Source organism: Ambystoma mexicanum, chromosome 3q, assembly GCF_040938575.1.
Source record: "Ambystoma mexicanum isolate Mex_15411 chromosome 3q, UKY_AmexF1_1, whole genome shotgun sequence".
Taxonomy (NCBI): Eukaryota; Metazoa; Chordata; class Amphibia; order Caudata; family Ambystomatidae; genus Ambystoma; species Ambystoma mexicanum.
In genome coordinates this window covers 755,662,763-755,683,209 of record NC_090926.1, presented here as the reverse complement: position 1 = coordinate 755,683,209, position 20,447 = coordinate 755,662,763, and the positions used below count along the sequence as shown (strand labels likewise).

General features: G+C 47.1%; 1 protein-coding gene across 2 annotated transcripts in view; it reads right to left on the bottom strand.

Annotated features, from left to right (window-relative positions):
- Positions 1-20,447, bottom strand: part of UNC13D (unc-13 homolog D) — a 2,023,528-nt gene that overhangs the window by 1,311,502 nt on the left and 691,579 nt on the right. For both annotated transcript variants that reach the window (XM_069654742.1, XM_069654741.1), the window contains exon 15: positions 16,578-16,702. In XM_069654742.1, the coding sequence (XP_069510843.1) occupies positions 16,578-16,702 (125 nt within the window). The remainder of the gene's footprint in view (positions 1-16,577; positions 16,703-20,447) is intronic.

Genomic DNA, 20,447 nt, shown 5'->3' with positions numbered 1-20,447 from the left:
CCATGCCCCTAGCACAGTGGGCTCTGATGCCTGCCGGTAGCTGTTTCCCTGCCCTCTGATAAAACTCAGAGATACAGAGGGTTATCCACCTGGAAATGGTCTGTTTTGACATAGCCAAACCCTTTCTCGACAGGTAAATGACACAACAGCTGGTCATTACTCCTGAATTCCACTGTTCTTGCTATATAAAAACTAAGCGCCCTTTAAGGGTGCAGCCTGTGCAAACTCTCCTCTTCCTTAGGAGGATGAGGAGGCGGATAGAACAGAGGCAGGTCTATGCACTGTGACACAAGAAACTCTGAGACGAACTTGGGCAAGAAACCCGGTCGCACGAACAACTGGAGAAAAGGTGGCATGCAGTACAACACCTTGAGCTCATTAACCTTTCAGGCCGACAAAAGGAATATGGTCAGAAACTTATTCACAAAGCCTGTCAGGAATTGGGCTGTCACCGGGATCATAAAAAAAGACCCTTGATACAGAAACCTTTTGAAAACAGACGAAGTCGCCAACTGTTGTAGCCTACAGGCCTGATGAGGCCAGTGACAGGAGGAACTCCATCACTGAAGTAGTGGGGCAAGAGATAGGATAGATCCTGTGTTCGCTGCACCATGCCTCAAACCTTCTCCACCTGAATGCGTAAAACAATCTTGTAGATGGTCTGCATGCAGCCAGTAGCACCTCAAGTACCTCTTCTGAGAGGTCCCAGTCATCATACCTCATCCTCTCAAGAGCCACACATGTAGATTGAGGGACTCCGGGTTCGGGTGCAGTACCCGACCTTCCGACTGTGATAGGAGGTCCGGCCATCGAGGCAGCTGGAGAGGTGGGGAGACGGTCAACTCTGGCCGCTCCAAGCTTCATGTTCTCCTCGCCCAATCCGGGTTGATCAGGATCATGGTCACTTGGAACCCTCTCAACCTCCTGAGAATCCACAAGATGACAGGGGTCAGGGGGAAGCATAGTAGCGGTCGAAGTCCCACTCCACTAGGAATGTATCACCCTGTGCGCCCCTTGCCAGGAATTCCCTCAAGGAAAACTGTCTGAACTTCCTGTTGGACTCTGTTGCAAACAGCTCCACCGTCGGGGTAAACCACTGAGCGAAGATCTCCTCGAGAACTCCCTGGCACACTTCCCACTTGTGCAAGAGCGTTTTTAGGGGTCAGAAATGTGAGACAGACACACATGTATCGTTTGTTCACAAGTTGCAATTTTTATTAAATAAAAGGGGTGAAACCAACACCTATCTTTCCCTAACCTAACAAGGCTATCCCTGCCTAACAAACTAAGGCTAAAAGAAAATTACCAAGTGTACAAAACATTAAAAGTTCTGTATAGTAACAAAGCACCAATAAATGTATCATACAAAGTCCTTTTCATTCTATTTATTTATTTATTTTATTTATTGGGTTTTTATGATGCGCCGATACACAATGTGTTTCAAGGCGCAACGCGACAAGGGTGTGGGAAACAGGGATGACAACAAAAAAGGTCCTACTAGGCCTTTTGACATTTGGATCCTGCAAGTGCAGTCACAGAAGTGCAGGAAAGAGGGGGGCGCTGGAAGTTAAAAGGTGTGCCATGGGAGGCCAGGTGGGCACAGTCCAGGGAGTGCAGAATGTCCATATGCTAAGTGCGAGGAAACGTGGCTGGAAAGGCTCAAAGGGTGCAAGCCCAGCCAGGATAGTGTAAGAGAAGGGAGCCCAGAAGGGCAGTGCAGGTTGGGATGGTGCGGGGGGAGGGGGTCAGAGGAGATAAAGTGCAGGGGTAGACAGGTAGGGGAGGGCCAGGTACCCTGTAAGCATCTGAAGGAACCAAGCAGCCAGTTAAGAGGCAGAAGGGGGACATTAGCAGGGGAGTGGGAAAGGGAAGGTGGAAGAGAAAAGGAGGGTCTTGAGAAGCTTCTGGAATTTAGAGATCCAGCTCAAGTCTGAGATGGGCAGGGAAGCCATTTCATAGGAAGGCACCTGAGGAGGAGAGAGATCTACCTCCACTCTCTGCTTGGAGAAGCGTCTAATCTGCAAAGAGTTGGAGCTAGTAGACCGAAGGCCTGTGGCAGGGTGGTATTTAGGGAGAGAGAGTTGGATGTAGCGGGGTCCCATGCTCCAGAAAGCCTTGTGGAAGATACAGAGGGTTTTGAACTTGATCCTTGCTGCAAACATGAGCCAGTGGAGAGATTTTAGGGCTGGCGAGATGCGGTCCCTGGGCTTGAGGCCAAGGATAAGTCTTGCAGGGCTATTCTGGATTAGTTGAAGGGGAGAAGGGAGGGGTTAGGTAGGTTGAGGAAGATGCTGTTACAGTAGTCCAGCTTGGAGAGGACCAGAGTTCTGGAGACATTGAGTTTCTGGGGGAAGGCGAGGAAAGGGAGAATGCCTCTGAGGCTCCTTTCACTTAGTAAAGTGTTCATCTCTCTTCCAAAGGCTTACTCACAATCAGAGCCCTTTCACTTGGCAAAGTGCTTGTCTCTCTTCCAAAGGTTTGTTCCTAAATCAAAGAAATCCTTAATGCTTTAACAACTTTCTTTTTGGAAAAAAAAGTATTTTCATTCCAAATATCCCCTGCTTGAGATAACAAAAGTCTTCTCCTCCAAACATAAATTTGCAAATCAAAAGGAAGTATTCTTCTGTCAACAGGCCAATCACTTGTAAGCACCTCTTATTTCTTCTTCAGAAGAAACACTTTAGTCAGGATGGTTTCAACAATCACTTTCGGAAAGGCAGCAGTTTATCAAGACAAAGTGATGGAGTCAACATGTCTTTTCCACCACAACCTTTTACCGCAGTCACAGTACTTAGAATAACTTCTTCTAACTGGCCAACTCGCCTGCCAGGAAAAACTACAGCCTTTGTTTTCTGGTTGTACAGCTTCTTCGCTGCAGGCAGTGCAGATTACAATCGTCTCCCACTTGCCATCTCTTTCTGGGAGAGTTGTACGCAATTTGCCTTGGTTTTACTCTTTTGCTGATCAGACAATATGGGTTATAATAATATCCTGATTGGTATCCCTGTTCAGGAGAGTTATGTCCAATTTATCTGTATATCTGCCTCATCTGACTTTGACAATGCGGGTTACAATGTTCCCCTAATTACAGAAAAAGTAGCAGGCGTCCCTCTTTCGAAAGAACACGGCATGATAACCTGTTCAGTGGTTTTTACCCACTTTGAGTGTCCGCAGCCATCGCTTTACAACACAATGTTCCCCTATTTGGAATCCCACATTAGGAGAGTTGCTCCCATGGCCCGCTTCAGTACCCCTTCCTGAAGGCCCTCTGCATGGCCACATTTTGCGAACTCTGAAACATCTACTACAAGATGTTTGGCTGCCGCCACAACGCCATCAGCTTCTGCTCTTTCCTGCTGCTGCTGCTTCTCGTGCTGCCGCTTCTCCCGCACCTGAAGGGCCTTCCTTTTTTTCAAGGTCCCGCTAAGGTGCACTGCACTAAAACAACCATACCGCACATACCCATTCTTTAACTCTGAGCTCCTCTTCCTCGTCTCAGTACTACTTGAAGTCCATAATGTTCTTGCTTGTTTTATTCTTAGTTACTCCCATCTGATTGGGTACCTGTTCTAATTTAGGGGAGGTTATTAAAGAGGTGGTGTTTTTCCTTTTGGTTTTGGACCTTGATATAAGGCAGAACCATAACATCAAGCAGAAGTGATGTTAACTTCCTGTGTACCATTTTCATGTTTGTAAAAAGGGTCTTTAAGTTTGATACTTCAGGTAATTCGGGGAGAGGGACTTATACAATGACAACATGTAATTATATAGTTAGGCATTATATGAATCTCATCCTCAGAAGAGGATGAATACTGTGTCTTTCCTAAAATAGTCACCACTTCCCCTTGACAGCTGTCTCCTTCCATGTTATCCTCCCTCATGATACCACCCCTAGGGTTAGGATCAGGTAGCGGCTGCCTTCCCCTGGCTACATGGGAGTAGACCTTAGGCTGGGGTTTAGTGATGACTCAACAGGATTCATCACACTGTGCTCTGCTTGCTCAGGACATCCGCCAAGCCATTCTCCATCACCACTAGATGAAGTGCCAAAACAGAGATCTGGTTCTCTAACAGCCAAAACCACAATTGCATCTCCTCCCTGCAAAGGGGAAGGGACAGAAAACTGCCATGCGTGTTCAGGTAGTGCATGGCCATTGTATAGTCTGTGCATGATCCGGACGTGCTTCCACCTGAGGGAAGGTGACTATCTGCCTTACTCTGGTGACTCCCTCCTCGGTGTAGGGGAGAATTCCCTCCATAGACTTCTGAAGGTTTAGGGAGAAGCTCAGCCTGTTCAGCAGCGAACAGGTGTATTTGAGGTGAGATGAAAGCTGTTCTGTCGACTTTCCCCGAATCAGCCAGTCATTTAGGTATGGGAACATATGAACGCCAGATCCCCTGAGGTGAGCTGCCACTACTGCCACCAACATGGTAAAGTCCCACAGAGCAGAGGTCAACCCAAAGGGGAGCACCATGAATTGGTAGCGCAAGTATCTCTTGGGCTTCTGGTGGATGGGCATGTGGAACATGCATCTTGCAGATCTAACAACACCAACCAGTCCTGCGACTGTAGAGCCTGAAGAATCTCTCGCGGCATCACCAATTTGAATTTGTCCTTCCTCAGGAACTTGTTCAAGTCCCCGAGATCCCAAATGGGATGCATCCCTCCCCCTTTCTTGAGTACCAGGAAATAAAGAGAATACCAGCCCTATCCTCTCCTCGGGAAGCACCTATTCCACAGCACCCTTCAACAACATGGCTAGCAGTTGTTCCTGGAGCTCCTGTTCTGGTTGTTGGGGAGCAGGGGGTGGTCTGTCTGTGGTATTCGCAAGAAGGGTAGGCAGTACCCCTATTCGACGAGCTGCAATGCCCAGGCATCGTAGGTTATCTCCCGCCTTTGTGGCATGTGCTCGCCAGTCCTCCCTCCAACCGGGGAAGCATGGGGGATAAACTCAAAGCGGCTTTGTGGCCGATGCCGGCTGCACAGCTGCTGTTGTCTGCTGGCCATTAGAGGCCACCCTGCCCATTCCGCAGGGCAGAAAACACTTCTGCCCTTGCTTGGGTTGTGCCTTTCTCCCAAATGGTGCAAATCGCTGAAAACCTCTACCCCTGGAGGAGCAGTTAAAAGATGGTTTAGGCGGTTGTGGGACAGCCAGGCCCAGCGACTTTGCAGCAAACTTGGAGTCCTTGAATATTTCTAGGGACTCATCAGCTCTAGGGCCAAACAGATGTACACCATCAAAGGCAACGTCGAGCAGCTTAGCTTGAACATTACGGGAAAACCCTGACCTGTGCAGGTAAGCCTGCCTGCGCATCACAGTTGCTGACCCCACAGCCTTGCTCAGATAATCTGCAACGTCCAGGCCCGATTGCAGGGCTTGGCAGGCTAACTCCTTGCCGCCATCCACCAGATGGAGAAAACCTTCCTTTTGTGTTCTGCCGCTCCTGTATCATTCTCCACAGGTTGTGTGTGTATTTGGTGAAGGTACACAAAGCATTCACGACCTTGAGAGCCATGCTACTTGAAGATAAGACATTCTAAGCCAGTGCATCATATTTGTGAGATTACCTATTGGTTGGTAAATTGGAGGTTGGATGTGGACAGCCTCGTATTGACTGCCTGGACCACTAGCCTCTTCAGCGTAGGATGGATCGACAGACAGAGGGGATCTCCGCTCGCAGGTTTGTATTTTGTAATCAACTCGGAAAACAACACCAGGTGGAAAGGGTCTTTGCCACAAGGAGGAAATGGGGTCTGCAATGGTCACATTAAATGGCATTGCTCTCTAGGTCGGTGGGCCCCTATCGAGGAGATCTGTGAGCTCGTAGGCTGACAGCGGTTTTGTCGGGGGCACAAACCTAGGGCATCCACCACCCACTCGACTGTTTTCCAGTACTGGGAATTGCATGGTCTGCTGAGTCTCAAGGCCGGGCGGGATGTCCAAGCTGCTGGCATCTTCTGCCAGAGCAATGAGGTCAGCCTGATCCACAAAGAAACTGAGCCGCCGGATCCTCCTGGTGCGTCTCGAAATCGACAGCTTGATGCCTGTCATCTTTAAAAATGGAGTGAATTGTTTATAAAAAACTATGTGCTTGGGGACAAATGACTGAGTATCAGCACTGATATCGACTTGTACATCGACAGCATTGATAGCATTGCTGCCGACTGCGGCTTCGGTGGCATCGTTGGCTTAGCAACAGTCAGTGTCAGGCCCAAGGGTCACCAGACTCAACTCGGTTTCTCTGACGCCGGAAGCAATGGGCGTAACTGGGACCTGCTTGGCCTGCTGCATTGAGGGATGACCTGTACCCGCAGTGGCCGCCTTCATCATCTGGAGCATCTGTTCCTTAAGGGCTTCCCACCGCTTCTTTTTATGGAAAGAGGAAGACCACGAGTGACTTCTGGATTGTGACCTCATTTTAGCCTTCTTGTGGCACCTGTCCTCCGTCTCTGGGGTGGTGTCCTCCGTCACCTGCTCAGACGATCTTGTAGTCAATTAGGCCAGCAACTTCGACAGTAGGCGCCCCAACTTGCTTTACTGCTCGCTCCGGCAACGACTTTGGGTTCATCTTCTGACATCACCCGCAATCTTCAGTGACATGATCGCGGCAAGCACCACATGCAAATCTTGTGCGGGTCAGTCAGAGACATGTTCTAGTTGCAATTGTTTCACCTCTTAAACCCCAATGTCTTAGGAGTGGACATATTGCTAACACACCGAATTGCAATTCGAACAAGCAAAAAAAGTAGTGACATTTTTTTCTCTCACAAGGGTTGTTGCCAGAGCAGCATTCTGAGCACGTGCAAAAAAGGAACTGCGGTGCCGGGGGTTTGTGACGTAGTTTATGTACGGCAGCCAACATCATGTCTGCAGTCGACGAGCACCACATCCAGTCAAGATGGAACGATGGCCGAGTCGAGATACACTACAACCCCAGTCAAATGTTTTTCCGAGCAGCTGACGCTGGAAGGGATATCTATCTGATGAGGAACCTGCAGGAGAAAGCAATCCATTGAAGTATATTGCATGTATTGTTTTTAAAATGTTCATTAGATATTCATTTGATGAAATGGATTTATTTTGTATAAATGTAAGTGTTGTTATAAAATGCCAAATTATTTGCGGCATTATAATAAAAAAAAGATTACAAAAACGTTTTTCTATTCGCACTATCACGAGTGGCAATTAAATTCCAAAATGTTGTGCTATGTTTTCCAAGCATTATTACCCAGTCCTAAATCTGACTTGTTAATAAGCACAGGATTGGGTATCTGGTTCCCCCGTTGCTTGTTGAGAATATAGCCATCGTCCTGTATGTTAGGTCTAAGACTATGGATCTCGGGAGTAGTCGAAGAGATTACTTTATTGCCAGAAATGTGGCTCTAAAAAGTTTAAGTGATGCGACTTGTCTTTCAGAGACCTCTGGCTGTGGTTGAAATGTGTCCCTACCCTGGCTCCCCAGCCCTCCATGTAGGAGTCCATAGTCATCATTACCGAATATGGTCTTGAATGGAAGGAGCACCACTCATGAGATGACTGTCTCGACTCCAACATAGTTGGTCACCATGCAGTGCTGCTGGAATTGTTATTTTGTCCGACTGAGAGCCCATCTCCTGATTCCAAGAAGCAGCAAAATGCACAACAACTTCCTCATTTTGAGTCTTGCTAGAGGTACTTTGAAACTGCACGTCGCTAGCAATCCCAGTAGGTGTTCGAACCATCACACCGTTGTCATTGTTCTGGTTGTGAAATGAGAAATCTGTGCAAGAATGTCACTCTGCCTGTCCTGAGTTGTAAATACATTGGCTTTAATGGTGTCCCACTGAAACCCAATGAATATGAGCTTCTGAGTCATGTCATGGATAATTCCAAATTCTTAATGTTGATAGAAATCCCCAGGATTAACAGAATGTCTATCAACACTTGCAGGGTTTGTGTAGCATCCTCTGGGGATTCCGCTCTCAGAAGCCAATCATCTAAATATGCATAGACATGTTGGCCTCTCCTTCTCAAAATGCTGGCTATCGAATTTATTATTTTTGTAAACACTTTTGGTGCTGCGTTTAGCCCAAAAGTCAGGACTTTGTAGTGGTAGTGCTTCCCCATTACTGTACAAATTGTCTGTGGGGTTCCCAGATCGGCACATCTAGGTATGCGTTCTTCAGGTCCAACACACATAGCCAGTCCCCTGCACAGAAAGACTCTGCAATAAGAGCAGATGTCACCATCTTGAATTTTTCAAGAGATAAGGGTAGGTTGAGGTATGAAAGGCATCACCCTCAGGCCAGCCTGTTTTTTCTTATGGATAGCAAAAATCCTTGAGTAAAAACCGTTGGCCTTGTACTCTGGAGGCACCATCTCTACAGCTCTTGTTTTCATCAAGGTCGCAACTTCCCTGAGCAACACAGTAGAACCTATCTGGTTGAGAGGGGAGGATGCTGGAGGGGTAAACTGAATTGGTAACCGGAACCCATTGGAAACCACAGAAAGTCCCCAAGGGATTCTGAATATCTGACACCATTTCTCCTTGAAAAGAGGCAATCTGACCCCACATGGGACACATGGACCCCGACAGTGATCTCATTGGTTCTTATTTTTGGAGGCTGATGTGGACAAGGGGGCGTATAGAACCCGTTAGTGATAGTTATTTGTGGTAGTTAATGATAATAATGTGTTATTTATATAGCGCCTTAATCCAAAGCGCTTTACAGAGCACATATTTACATACACTATCACCCAACCGAAATTGGTACTCATTTATCAACCACGGAAGGATGAAAGGCTGAGTTGGCCTTGCCGGGATTCGAACCTGTGACCTGCAGATCACGCTCAGATCGCAACAGCGAGCGCTCAACCCGCTGAGCTATCTCTTTGTTGTATTGGTATTAGGCAACCTATCAGGCTGTCTCGCTCTTCTGGAAGCCTGTAAACCCAACAAATGACTGAGCTGTGGTGTCAGATCTACCTCTACCCTGTGCAAAAGATTTAATAGTTGGTTTGGTCAAGATAGCCAGCCAGTGATTTCACTGTTTGAGAGCTGGTTTTCTCCTTGGTTAACTCATCATCGGTGGATGAGTGAAATAGATCCGAGCCCTGAAAGGGCATGTGCAAATTTCTGTCCTGGCATCATTGGTACATGTTGTGGCATGCATCTATGCTGAGCTGCACATGTCTAATCCTTAACACATGCCCCTGCTGGCTGTGTCAATGTGTCCCACTGATGGCTCTAGCATATCTTGTGCCACTAGTTTTGCCTTTGTTAGACGTGATTTGAATGACACCTGTTTGTCAGTCTGCAAATTCTGCGCAAGATCTGTAATCCCTCTCCAGAGACGCTGATTAGCAGCAGCTATTAATGCCTCCGCCTTAGCTTGAGGAAATGTAACAGTGCATTAGAGTACACCTTCTTGAAGGATTCCAGAAGCTTATGCTGTCTGGCGAGAATGGACGCCGCTGATGTGAAGGCTGTAGAGGTACTTGTACTAGGTTTTGCACAAAGTGAAGCAGCTGCTACCACTAAGGAGTGTGGTTGAGGGTGTGAGGAAAGCAGTATCCCATTTTAGCCTGCTTACTTATAGCTGGTATCTAGTGTTTTATTAACCGGCAGGCAAGAAAGTGGTTACCAATCTTTTTTGCCACTGACACATCATTCTGCAACAGAATTCCCAAAGCCAGTGACGTTTGAAGAGCTAACACTCCTGATAACACTTCCGAACCTGGATGATCCCTCTGTGGTGTGGGGACTCATTCTGTCACTCTCTCCAACCTTTCATGAAAGGCTTTGGCTGAGGAAGGGAACTCTGATTCTTCATATTCCTCATCAGTATTGTGATGTCATCACTCCGTTCCCGGGATAACTCTCCCCATGTGGCTAGGGAAAGGTAGAAGCTGCCTGATCCTGACCCTGGGGGTGCCTATCTGAGGGAAAACCACATGGGGAGATGACGCTTGTGGGTTAAGAACGTGGTCACCAGAAGAGAGATGGTATTCCCCCTTAACCCTTTAGAACCTGATGACCTTCCCCCAATACCACAGACCTCTATGGCACGCTGTAATGTTGCATTAGAATGTCCCATGATGACTAATATCAAAACTCTAAGACATCTCCATTTAAACTCAGAATATTACCCCCTTGCCCCCAGACCCCTGAACTTTCATATCTTTATGGCTTAATGTGGTGTAGACCCAGTTCAACCACCTTACACCAATAGGAGAACTCTTTCTAACATCTTCTTCTGTAAAGACAATGAGATGAGGAAGAGCATGGGAGCAATACAGAGCACAGAACTTGAGACACTCTTTAGTTGTTTGTGGAGTCCAGAAGGTGGCGCAATGTTCAAAAGCAGGAACCGTCAAGATGGAAGGAGATTCACTTCACCCGACGCAGGTCGGGAAGCAGCGGGAAGCCAAGCTGTCAGCCAGGCAGTCGAGTACAGAGACGCCAGACGAGAGCAGAGAATTCTCCCTAGCTCAGACTGGGAACCTGTGAGTGTGAGTGTGAGAGCGAGGCGGAGCCACAGCACAGAGAGAAGGGACGGCAGAGGCCGACAATGAGACTCATCCTTGAGGGCACCCGAGACGCCGAACTGGGACATGAGGCAGTGGAGAAGTTTTGCGCCGGCAAGGGAATCTGAAGTGTTAGGCAAACACCCTTCTGCTGCAGGGCAGAGACGCTCGCTCCGCGATGAGAAGCCAGCGAGGCAGAGCCACGGCATGGAGAGAAGGGAAGGCAGAGGCCGGCCAGGGCATCCCTGAGGACACCAGAGAGCCTGAATTGGGACGTGAGGCAGTGGAGAAGCTTTGTGCCGGCAAGGGAACCCGGAGCATCAGACAACAGCCATCTGCTGCAAGACAGAGCCACTCACACCACTCTGAGAAGTCGAACACGAAGAAGAACCCGAGAGAGCGTGGCAGCCCGGGAAGCCATCACAATGCCAGTGGGACATCGGGTTATGCTCTGGGAACATATTACCTACCGAAAGTGGGGAACGGAATCCCAAGGCTTGTATACTAAGTGTTCTGAATAATCCCAGTGCTTGAGCAAGTTAAATGACACAGAAGAAAATAACAGTGCTATAAGAAGGTGGTACTTGGGGAAGAGGTATATTCCCTTTTGTCCAAGCGATACTTGTGTTCAAGAGGTATTTGGGGAAGAGGCATACTCCCATATTTCCTTAATGGTGATGAAAATTGAAAAGACCTGTATCCCAGTCACAGTAAAGGTGAAGGTTCAAGGAAAGTCTTATGCCCCTTGGAATTGAATGTTGTAAAGATCTGTCAGGAGAGTAAACCAGGCAGTGTGATTACGAGCCTGGAACCAACACCCAAATACAGAGAACATTGTAAAGTCTGGGCAGGAGAGTAAACCAGGCAGTGTGATTGCGAGTGTGGTACCCGCACAAATATACAGAGAACCTTTTAAAGACATTGTAGGAGAGTAAATCAGGCAGTGCGATTGCAAATCTGGGACCTGCACCCAAATACAGGGAATTTTGACAAGGAGGAGGGCATACCAGGCAGGCCTATGGGAAGTAGGAAACCCCAAGAAAAGGGAATCATACCTCTTGGGCTGGAAAGGTGAATTAAGTGTAGAAAGTACTGAGTAGAAAAGAACCCAGTGAGTGTGTGAAAACCAGGGAAAAATAGCCATATCCCCTGAATTGGTTAATGAAATATGCTGTGAAAAAGAACTGTGACTTTAAGCTGGGAAGAAGCTGAGAAACTCAGGGTAAGGTAAGCCCCCTTCATGGGGATTGTGGATCTTCGATAATTTGTTTGTTTGTACACCTCTTTTTTTAACTTTGTGTTGGAACATTGGAAAAGCTATAGATGGCGAGCTGAAAGACTTTATCGGGTGAGATAGGTCTTTCGCTAACCCTTCTTTTACTTTAATAAAATCTAAAGCAATCATCATAATGCTTCCGTGTCCGATTCTTACTCCTGATTCATTACAGTATCAACATTCTTAGGTGTAGGCCCTTGTGTATGGGTGTCTGAATCCTGGCCTTTGGGGGTCCACGATCTTGGCGCCAGTGCCATGTCCACAGGAGGAAGAATGGATTTATCTTGTTCACAAGGTTGTGGACCCACATCCTGTACTACTGGTATGACTGCCGGAAGGAAGTGGTGGCGGCGGTTGAGGTGGTGGTGGTGGTAACTGTGGAGGAGTGAAGCCACTATTGGGTGAGTACTTGGTTGCTACTGTGGGAGAACTACCTTAATTAGCTCCTTCAAAATATCCAAGCTTTGAGGAGATTTCATGAGGTTTAAAAATCTATCCTCGCTGGCAGGATTGTTTTGCACTGTGGTTCAAGTAGCGCCTGCTGTAGGGGTCCAAGTGGACTGAAACCTAAGGTTGATGCATTAATGGGTCTGAATATCTCATGGCACTAGAGGATGAAGGATATGCCGTACATCATGGTACGTCTGACCCCAACCATTGCACTCTAGTTGTAAATTGTTGAGCTAACTGCAACATGCCCATAAGACCTGTTTAGGTTTTTGGCAGTGGTTATGTGGCTCTTGCTGAATGAGTAGACTCAACTGAAGACGTGGCCCTCTCCATATTGTGTGAGTGTGCAGATGACACTTCTCTTTTAGCGGCCATTTTGCGATACAGCTGAGGTGATTCGGGAATGCTTGGGAAACAAACATCCGGAGTAGAGCCCTGAAGAGGAGGTCTGGAATTACCCTCAGGCAAAGGCCTGGTTCTCCTTTGGACCTCAGAGTATTCTGCGGGAGGCTTGTAGCACTCAGAGGAAGCAAAGCACTAGTAATCCTGCATAAAGGCACCTCCTCAGGCCAAGACACAGTACACGACCTAGCAGGTCCTTTGGATTGCTGTTCAGGAATAGAGCCACTATGCCACTCGGTACTTGACCCGGTAGATTCGTGAGACTCCACAGCGAGGCCGCTTGTGGCCTTGAGTCTGGTGCCGGTAGAGTAGGCTTTACGACCCCTCCCAACCAAAGTGCTCCCAGGAAAGGAGTCTCTGTGCTGGATGGTTTAGTAAATAAAGAGGCACTTACCTTCTCTGTTCTTGTCTTCTTGTGCACAAATCTCTTCAGATGTTGTGCAGGCGCCAACCTGTTCTTTAAAGACCCTGGCGCTAGCACATCACAGGTTGCACAAGAGCCACACCAATGATTGACCCCCAGATATTCAGGGCAGTGTGCATGGTGATCCGACACCAGGAAGGAGCCCTCACGCTTTGCGCATTTTGAGAAACCTGTTGATCTCGACATACACCAGAGGGACCAGGGGAACCGAAGGCCGGGGTAGAATGTAAAACACTAAGAAAATAAGCACGCTTATCACGCTTAGAGGAAGTGTGCAGCAAAAAATACACTGACGCAGTACTTGATGTCCTTTCCCATAAATGTGGAAAAATGGACTGAGGTGTGGCGCTGAGGGGCGGGGTTAGTGTGCAAGATCACGCCAATTGCTGCACCTCTCTGCAGATAAATTAAAACTTAAAGGGGAAATGCAATTTTTTGCGGTGCAAAGTGCTTCGGTCCTGTCCCCATACAAGGATGTCTATACAGTATGGAGGAAAGGAGACGGGATGTAGGAGTATGCCATTTTGAGTACAATATACTCAAAATGTCTGTGCTTTGCATTTTTGCCCTGTCCTTTGGCCATCTTATCTTTTGGCCTTCATTCTTCCCTGTTAGGTCAGGAAGTGCCATATATGGAAAGGCCTGCAACAGCAAAGCCTCGACTTTCCAGGGCAAAGCCACAGTGCAAGTATCGAGCTGGATGTGTGGGCTGGGACTGTCTGGTCCCAATCAACACTTTGGGCATGGGTATGCCTGTTGCAGGACAGATGCAGGGCAAGAGGCTGTCCATGATTGGACAGCCCTTGCAAGGTTGAATGTTGCAGATTATTTTCATTGGTGGGCTGGATGCGACCCTTGCTCGAAGTTAGGATAAAAGGAGGATTCCAAAGCCATCCTGGATGTAGTAATTACAAACAAGTCACCTACGAAGAGCTGCATCATCCAGCATTGCCTCCAGCCAAGTCTCGGTGAAGACCTGCCTCTCTGGATCATTCTCCTGAAGACCCTTGCCAGTGCTTCTACCCTTGGGGTAGTGCGACCAACCAATCTGGACCCTCGCTCCGCCCTATCCCTCTCCTGTGTATCAGTCCATGTACTGAGTTTCGGCTTGAAACTCTGCGGGTCTACAGCTTGTGGCCAAAGAACAGTGATCCTGCAACTGTTGCTCTCCAGAGCCCTTGTTGGAGCAGTTTTTTTTACCTTCATTGCGTGAGTCGGCTGCCGCCGCCTGAGCCCTGTATTCTTCGCTGCAGCCTACTTCCATCGTGTCTCGGTTTGTCACCTGTGATCACATGACTTGTGCTGGTCTGCATCACAGGGTGCCTGGGCCTTCCAGCTGCAGGACATCAGCAACCATTATGGTGGAGTTCCGAACCTCCACCTAGCCATACCCAAGCCTGACTCTGAAAACAACTTGTGCACCCAAAGCCCCAGGACACCCTGCAACTGAACCAAGGATTGACGTAAGTGGACCCTGCAGATCTAGGGACCCTATTGGTGGTTTCTAATGGAATCAGACTATGGGGGATTGAGCCTGCATAGATATTTCCATCCCTGCCTCTCCTGCCAAGTAGTTGTAAGGTGGCAATGTCCTGATCATCACTGGAAGTTTATTCACCTGTTGGCTTTACCCCTACTTGTTTCTTCACAATATAGAAGCCTGATTCCATACAAAAGGTATCTTCGTGGGACTTAAGATTTTAAGGGCATGGGAACTAACAACCTTAGCAGTGGAGGACTTTTTAATGTTAAGGACCTTATTTTATAAGGCTGAGTAATATTGATTCCAATGCTTTTGCAGCATTCTTACGTTGGTTTCTCTGAATTTGAATTGCTATTGTATTACTTACCTGTTTTGACCACCTTCACTGCACACAGTTTTCCATGTTCATAACTGAATAATTTCCAACTGTCTTAAATGTAAACAGTTGGTATTCTGTCATGAGATAACTACTGTGAATGTACATATACGTACAGTAGTAATTTAGTAGTAATACGTGCCTGTTATTTTTGTGTTCTGGTCTTATAAATAGTGTATTTTTATACTTTCTGTGTAATTGTATTGGTTTGCGTGCTCTATGTGTGTGTCATTGTACCATTACACCACCCTCATATCTCCTTAAGTCTAAGCCTAACTGCTCTCTTACCAACCTTGATTGAGTTTGGCTAGACCTAATTTGTCTTATCCCTATTCATGAAAAAAGGATGGCCTTTCAGAGTCCTCCCTCAGGACTGGCTCTGAAAATCCATCTTAACACTGAACGAGTCGGAATGTCAGCCTACTTCACGATCTCCAATGTGCCCGGTAAGCTACATGTCCTACTAGTGCATCATTAATTTTACAGTAACCTAATTTTGCGTTGTGTTCTTTCATGATGAGACACAGTTGTTTGCATTTAATAAAGTGGATATGTGGAGCACCAAACCACGTTATATATGAATCTGAAAATATAAACCTAATATTTATTGAAACCTGTTGGATAAAACACATATGCTTTGTTGTGATGGGATCCAGGTCCAACACCGTAATTAGCGGTACTGAATTCACCAATCTATCCCCATCCATTTCTACATACCACAAAAAAAGTGAATTTCGTAAATGCACAAAAATACACAGAAATAACTGTGCAGTTTATGATGAGGTGCCACATATAAGACATAAAATATCGTTCTTCAAAAACATAGATGATGCACAACACCCAGATGCACTCACACACATAAAATGTATACATAAGAATACAGCTGCCGAAAAAATAATAATTTGGAAGATGCCACGGCAAGTGCTATTATGGAAAATGTTTACGTTTCTCTATATAAATGGAAAAAGCGTACACTCCTTCAGGAATTACATATGGCAATGCCTCTCACTGTACAATCAGTCATAATTTAGAAAAGGTGAAAGGGACTAAACACACTTTGAGGGCCACATTTTTTCAGTAAGCAATAAATCACTCTAAGACATCTAAATGTGCTAGAGGATTGACAGCGGTAGCAGCTGGTAACCTTAGCCACCTCCAATTGATTTCCATGCTGCCCTCTCATCGTGCTCGATTCTTGAAATGTTGCTGGGCCCCTTCTTAAAATGTAGGATCAGCCACTGGAATTCTAGGCAAGCATTAGATCAAATTCCGCTGTAAAATGTGCAGCTAGCTACAACGCTAAAGGTAATACGAGAGAGTCAACTATGAATGAAAATTACTGGATCTTTGAATGCATTAAAGATTTAAGAAAAATAAAGAACTATCATAATATTGCTCAGAGAATATTCTCATGGGAAGGGTACTGAAAACAGGACACTTAGTGATAATAGCTGACTGAAATGTAGAAAGAGAGGCTAGCATACGGATGAGTGACACAGTTGCAGGCTTCTAGAATAGGTTTTAAGATTTACTTTATGACGCCTGCTACTTGTACTGCTCATGCAAAGGTACATCCCATCATAGGTGTGAAGGGGTAAACAACAAAAGAGTAACACACAAACTCTTATAAGCTCACACATTCTTCTGTCATCACTCACTTGAGGAGATCTTGGAGCCGGTCAGCAGACTTTGGCACTGAGGGTGGGAAAATTATGCGATACCTCTGAAGGAGTGAGATGCCATAGTCCATGAGGGATTCGAAAGACTCAGCTAGTTCAGTTCTCTGCAGACAAACAAAAAACATCAGCAAAAACCGTATTCATAAACACACTGTCTATTTTATCAAGACAAGCCGTGGGGCCTATAAGGAGTTGTGCCTGTCATGCGTCCTATGGGCTTGGAGGTCTAAATGGCACATTGGAGAAAGACTACAATCCGACCCATTCATCTGTTAACCCTGTAAGAACTGTTAGGACATATATTGTCCTAAGTTGCCCTTATGACATACCGACATCCTAATTTTCAAAGGCCATCATTGAAGTCATAGTACTCTGTGCCCCCTGGTGGTTGGGAAGCTAAGGGTTAACAGGGCAGTGTGAGGGGTCGGTCAGAAATGTGAGGCAGACAACTTTGTAAAGGTTTTTCAAAATATGCCATTTTATTAACTCAAAAGGTTGGATAAACACCTCACCATCCCTACTCTCACGAGGACTTCCCTGCCTAAAATAAACTAAGAGAACACTCTGGCAAAGGATATCTGTCCCTCACACTTATACATACACTAACTCAATGATGCAATGCATGGCAGTTCAAAGGCAACACAATTATAACAGTTACATTCACAATATGATAACAGACTCTACTTATAATCTGGGTGAATTCCCCTTGCCCCAGATTCAAGCAGGATTCTACTCTGCAGTTCCAAAAAGGAACAAGAAAATCCTGGTTTGCAACAACTTCGTACGTATCAACATAAATTGTCTTTGTCAGGATGCTTTGCCACAACTTATTATTTCTGAAAATATATAACACTTCTGCAGCAATTTTTTTTTAAAACGTGTTTATTTTTGTTCGATACACGAGAGAGCATACATCATAACAAACAAGGTTTTTGCAAATTATTAAGCCCAATCAGTCCCTTTTCTTTTCGCTAGCCCTCCCCCCTCCTCCCGTCAGCCCTCAGTCCTCACCCAATTCTTGGTCGTCTGCTCGCTGTTTCATGTCTGTGTCTTCCGCAGATAAGGCGTTTGCCACCGCACATGGTTTGAATGTTAGAGCTCTCGTCGCAGTCTATTAACGGCGACCAGATGTTTGTGAAGCGATGAAATCGACCCCTACTTGCAGCTGTGATTTTCTCCGCTATGAAAATGTCCCATAGTTTTAGCCACCACAGGATCATTAGGGGGCCCTCCGGAGATTTCCATGTTCGCGCTACCGTGATCTTGGCTGCTAAGAGTAGCTGGGTTAGGAGGGCTGCTGTTCTGCCAGATCTTGGGTATATGCCTGGGATCGGGGCTCCTAGTAGGATTGATTCCAGCTCCAGGGGCAGCGTGATCTTCGTTATGTCCGCTATCGCCATCGTGCACTGGGACCAGAACTTTGCGACCACTGGGCACGACCACCACATATGTATGAATGATCCTGGGAGGCCACATTGGCGCCAACAGCGGGGGTCCAAGGACTGGTTTATGTGGTGTAGTCGGAGTGGAGGATAGTACCATGGTAAGAGTAGTTTATGGGCACATTCTCGATTAGTGATGCAATAGGAAGAGGAATGGGCACGAGCCCAAATGTCTATCAACGTCTGGTCCTCTATCGGATGATCTAGGTCCGCTTCCCATTGGGACATGTAGGTCGCTCTGGTGGTGAGAGAGTTTGTCTGCATTAGCTTGTATAGCGTCGAGATCCGACCTTGGTGTGGGGGGTCTGCTACAGTCAGCTCTATGGGGTCCAATTCTCGAGTAGCTGCCACGCGAATTGATGGATGGGAGCACCAATGTCGTAGCTGTGCGTAAGAGAATGTGTCTGTTTCCCTTAGGTTGAAGGTACTCTTACATTGGTCAAAGGTGAGAGGGCAGCTCCCTTCAAAGAGCTGGCCCAGGGAGTCGAGACCTCCCGCAATCCAGTTATTAAAGTTCGAGGGGTGGGCTCCTGGTGAAAATGTCGGGTTATGAAAGACTGGGGCCGATGGGCTCAGGTCCCTTGGAAAGCCCCTATATTTGCGTGTCCATTCCCAGGCTTTCAGGGTATGCTTGTTGGAGGATAGAATGGTGGGCCATGTTCTTCTTGAGGTGGGAGATAGATGCAAAAGGAAGCGGAGGCGGAGGGGCAAGCGGGATTGTTCCAACTCGGTCCATCTTGGTCGATTTGAGCTAATGATCCAGGCTTGTGTGCGGGCTAATTGCGCTGCAATCTGATATTTCTGGAGATCAGGGACTCCCAGGCCTCCTAGGTGTGGACTGGTCAACATCGTTTTCATTGGGATTCTTGATTTTTTACCCTTCCAGATAAAATATAACACCTTCCTCTGGAGACGTTGAAGCGGTGGCCTGGGGATCATGACAGGGGGAGCAGTGCAAGTATAGAGGAGTCGTGGGAGGAGGTTCATCTTGCACGCCGCTACCCGGCCCAGCAATGAGATCTCCTGTGAGCGCCAACGATCGAGGTCCTCTTCTAGGGATTTAAATAGTGGTTGAAAATTCACCCGATAGATGTCCTCTGAGCGGGCTGTGATCGGGACTCCCAGATAGGGAATCGCCTTTTCCGATAGTTGGATCGGGCAGAGGGCTTCGAACAACGCTTTATCCTCAAGAGTTCAGTCCCACCTCTAGGGCGGATGATTTCATTTCAGTTTATAGCGAATCCCAACGCTTTACCAAAGGAGTGCAGTTCCGCCAGGGAGGATCTTAGCGATTGGGTGGCGTCCGTTATGGTTAACATCACATCATCCGCGTATAATGCTATTTTATGCTGGGTAGGACCTACTTGGAGGCCTTTAATTCTGGGGTTAAGACGGATTCGCTGGGCCAAAGGTTCCATAATTAGGGCGAAAAGCAAGGGGGACAGGGGGCATCCCTGTCTGGTCCCACAAGATAGGGGGATTGGATCAGATAGAAAGCTGTTGACTCGGAGCATGGTTTTCGGGGATTGATAATTCGCCAGGATGAATTTCTGAAATGTGGGACCAAAGTGAAAAGATACTAGAGCGAGTCGGAGGAAGGACCAGTCCACCTTGTCGAAAGCCTTAGTCGCATCCAGAGCCAGCACCGCTAGTTTTCGTGAGTCTCGTTGTGCGATCTCCACCAAGTTCAGGACTCTGCGAATGTTATCTGGGGCCGATCTATTCATTATAAAGCCTGTTTGGTCCGGGTCGATAATGTCCGGGAGTACTTTCGCCAATCGGTTGGCCAGAACTTTTGAGTATATATTGGCGTCCAAATTCAATAGGGAGATCGGCCTGTATGCTGCGATATCATTCGGGTGCTTCCCTGGTTTCAGCGCCAAGACTGTGATCGACTCTTGCATCGATGGGGTAGTTGTTCCAGAGCCAGCAAAGGAGATGAAAAGAGTTGTCAGGGGGGGTCACCAACTGGGGGCGAAAGATTTTATAGAAGTGGGTCGAGAACCCGTCGGGGCTTGGGGCTCTTGGTTTAAGACTCTTGATGGCTTTGTCTACTTTTTCACTCGAGATCGGGGACTCCAGTTCGTCTCTGGTCGTCTGGGAGATATGGGGAAGAGCTGCCTCTCGGAGGTAGGATTGTTGGTCTTTGAGCGATCTAGGAGATGCCGTCATCGTGTCTGTGATATGGGTTACAGCAATATGCTGTTTGTCTCTTTCTGTAAATTGGACTCTCCCTTGCGAGTCCCGGAGGCCTAGGATTGCGTTTCTCTTCTTGATTTTTGCCAGCTTCTCTACCAGGAATTTGTTGGCTTTGTTTCCTTTAGCATAGTAACTTTGCTTAGTTTTGGCCAGCATCTGGGCTGTGCCTTCCGCATAGTGAGCTTCCAGTTTCTTTCGGGCTATCTGT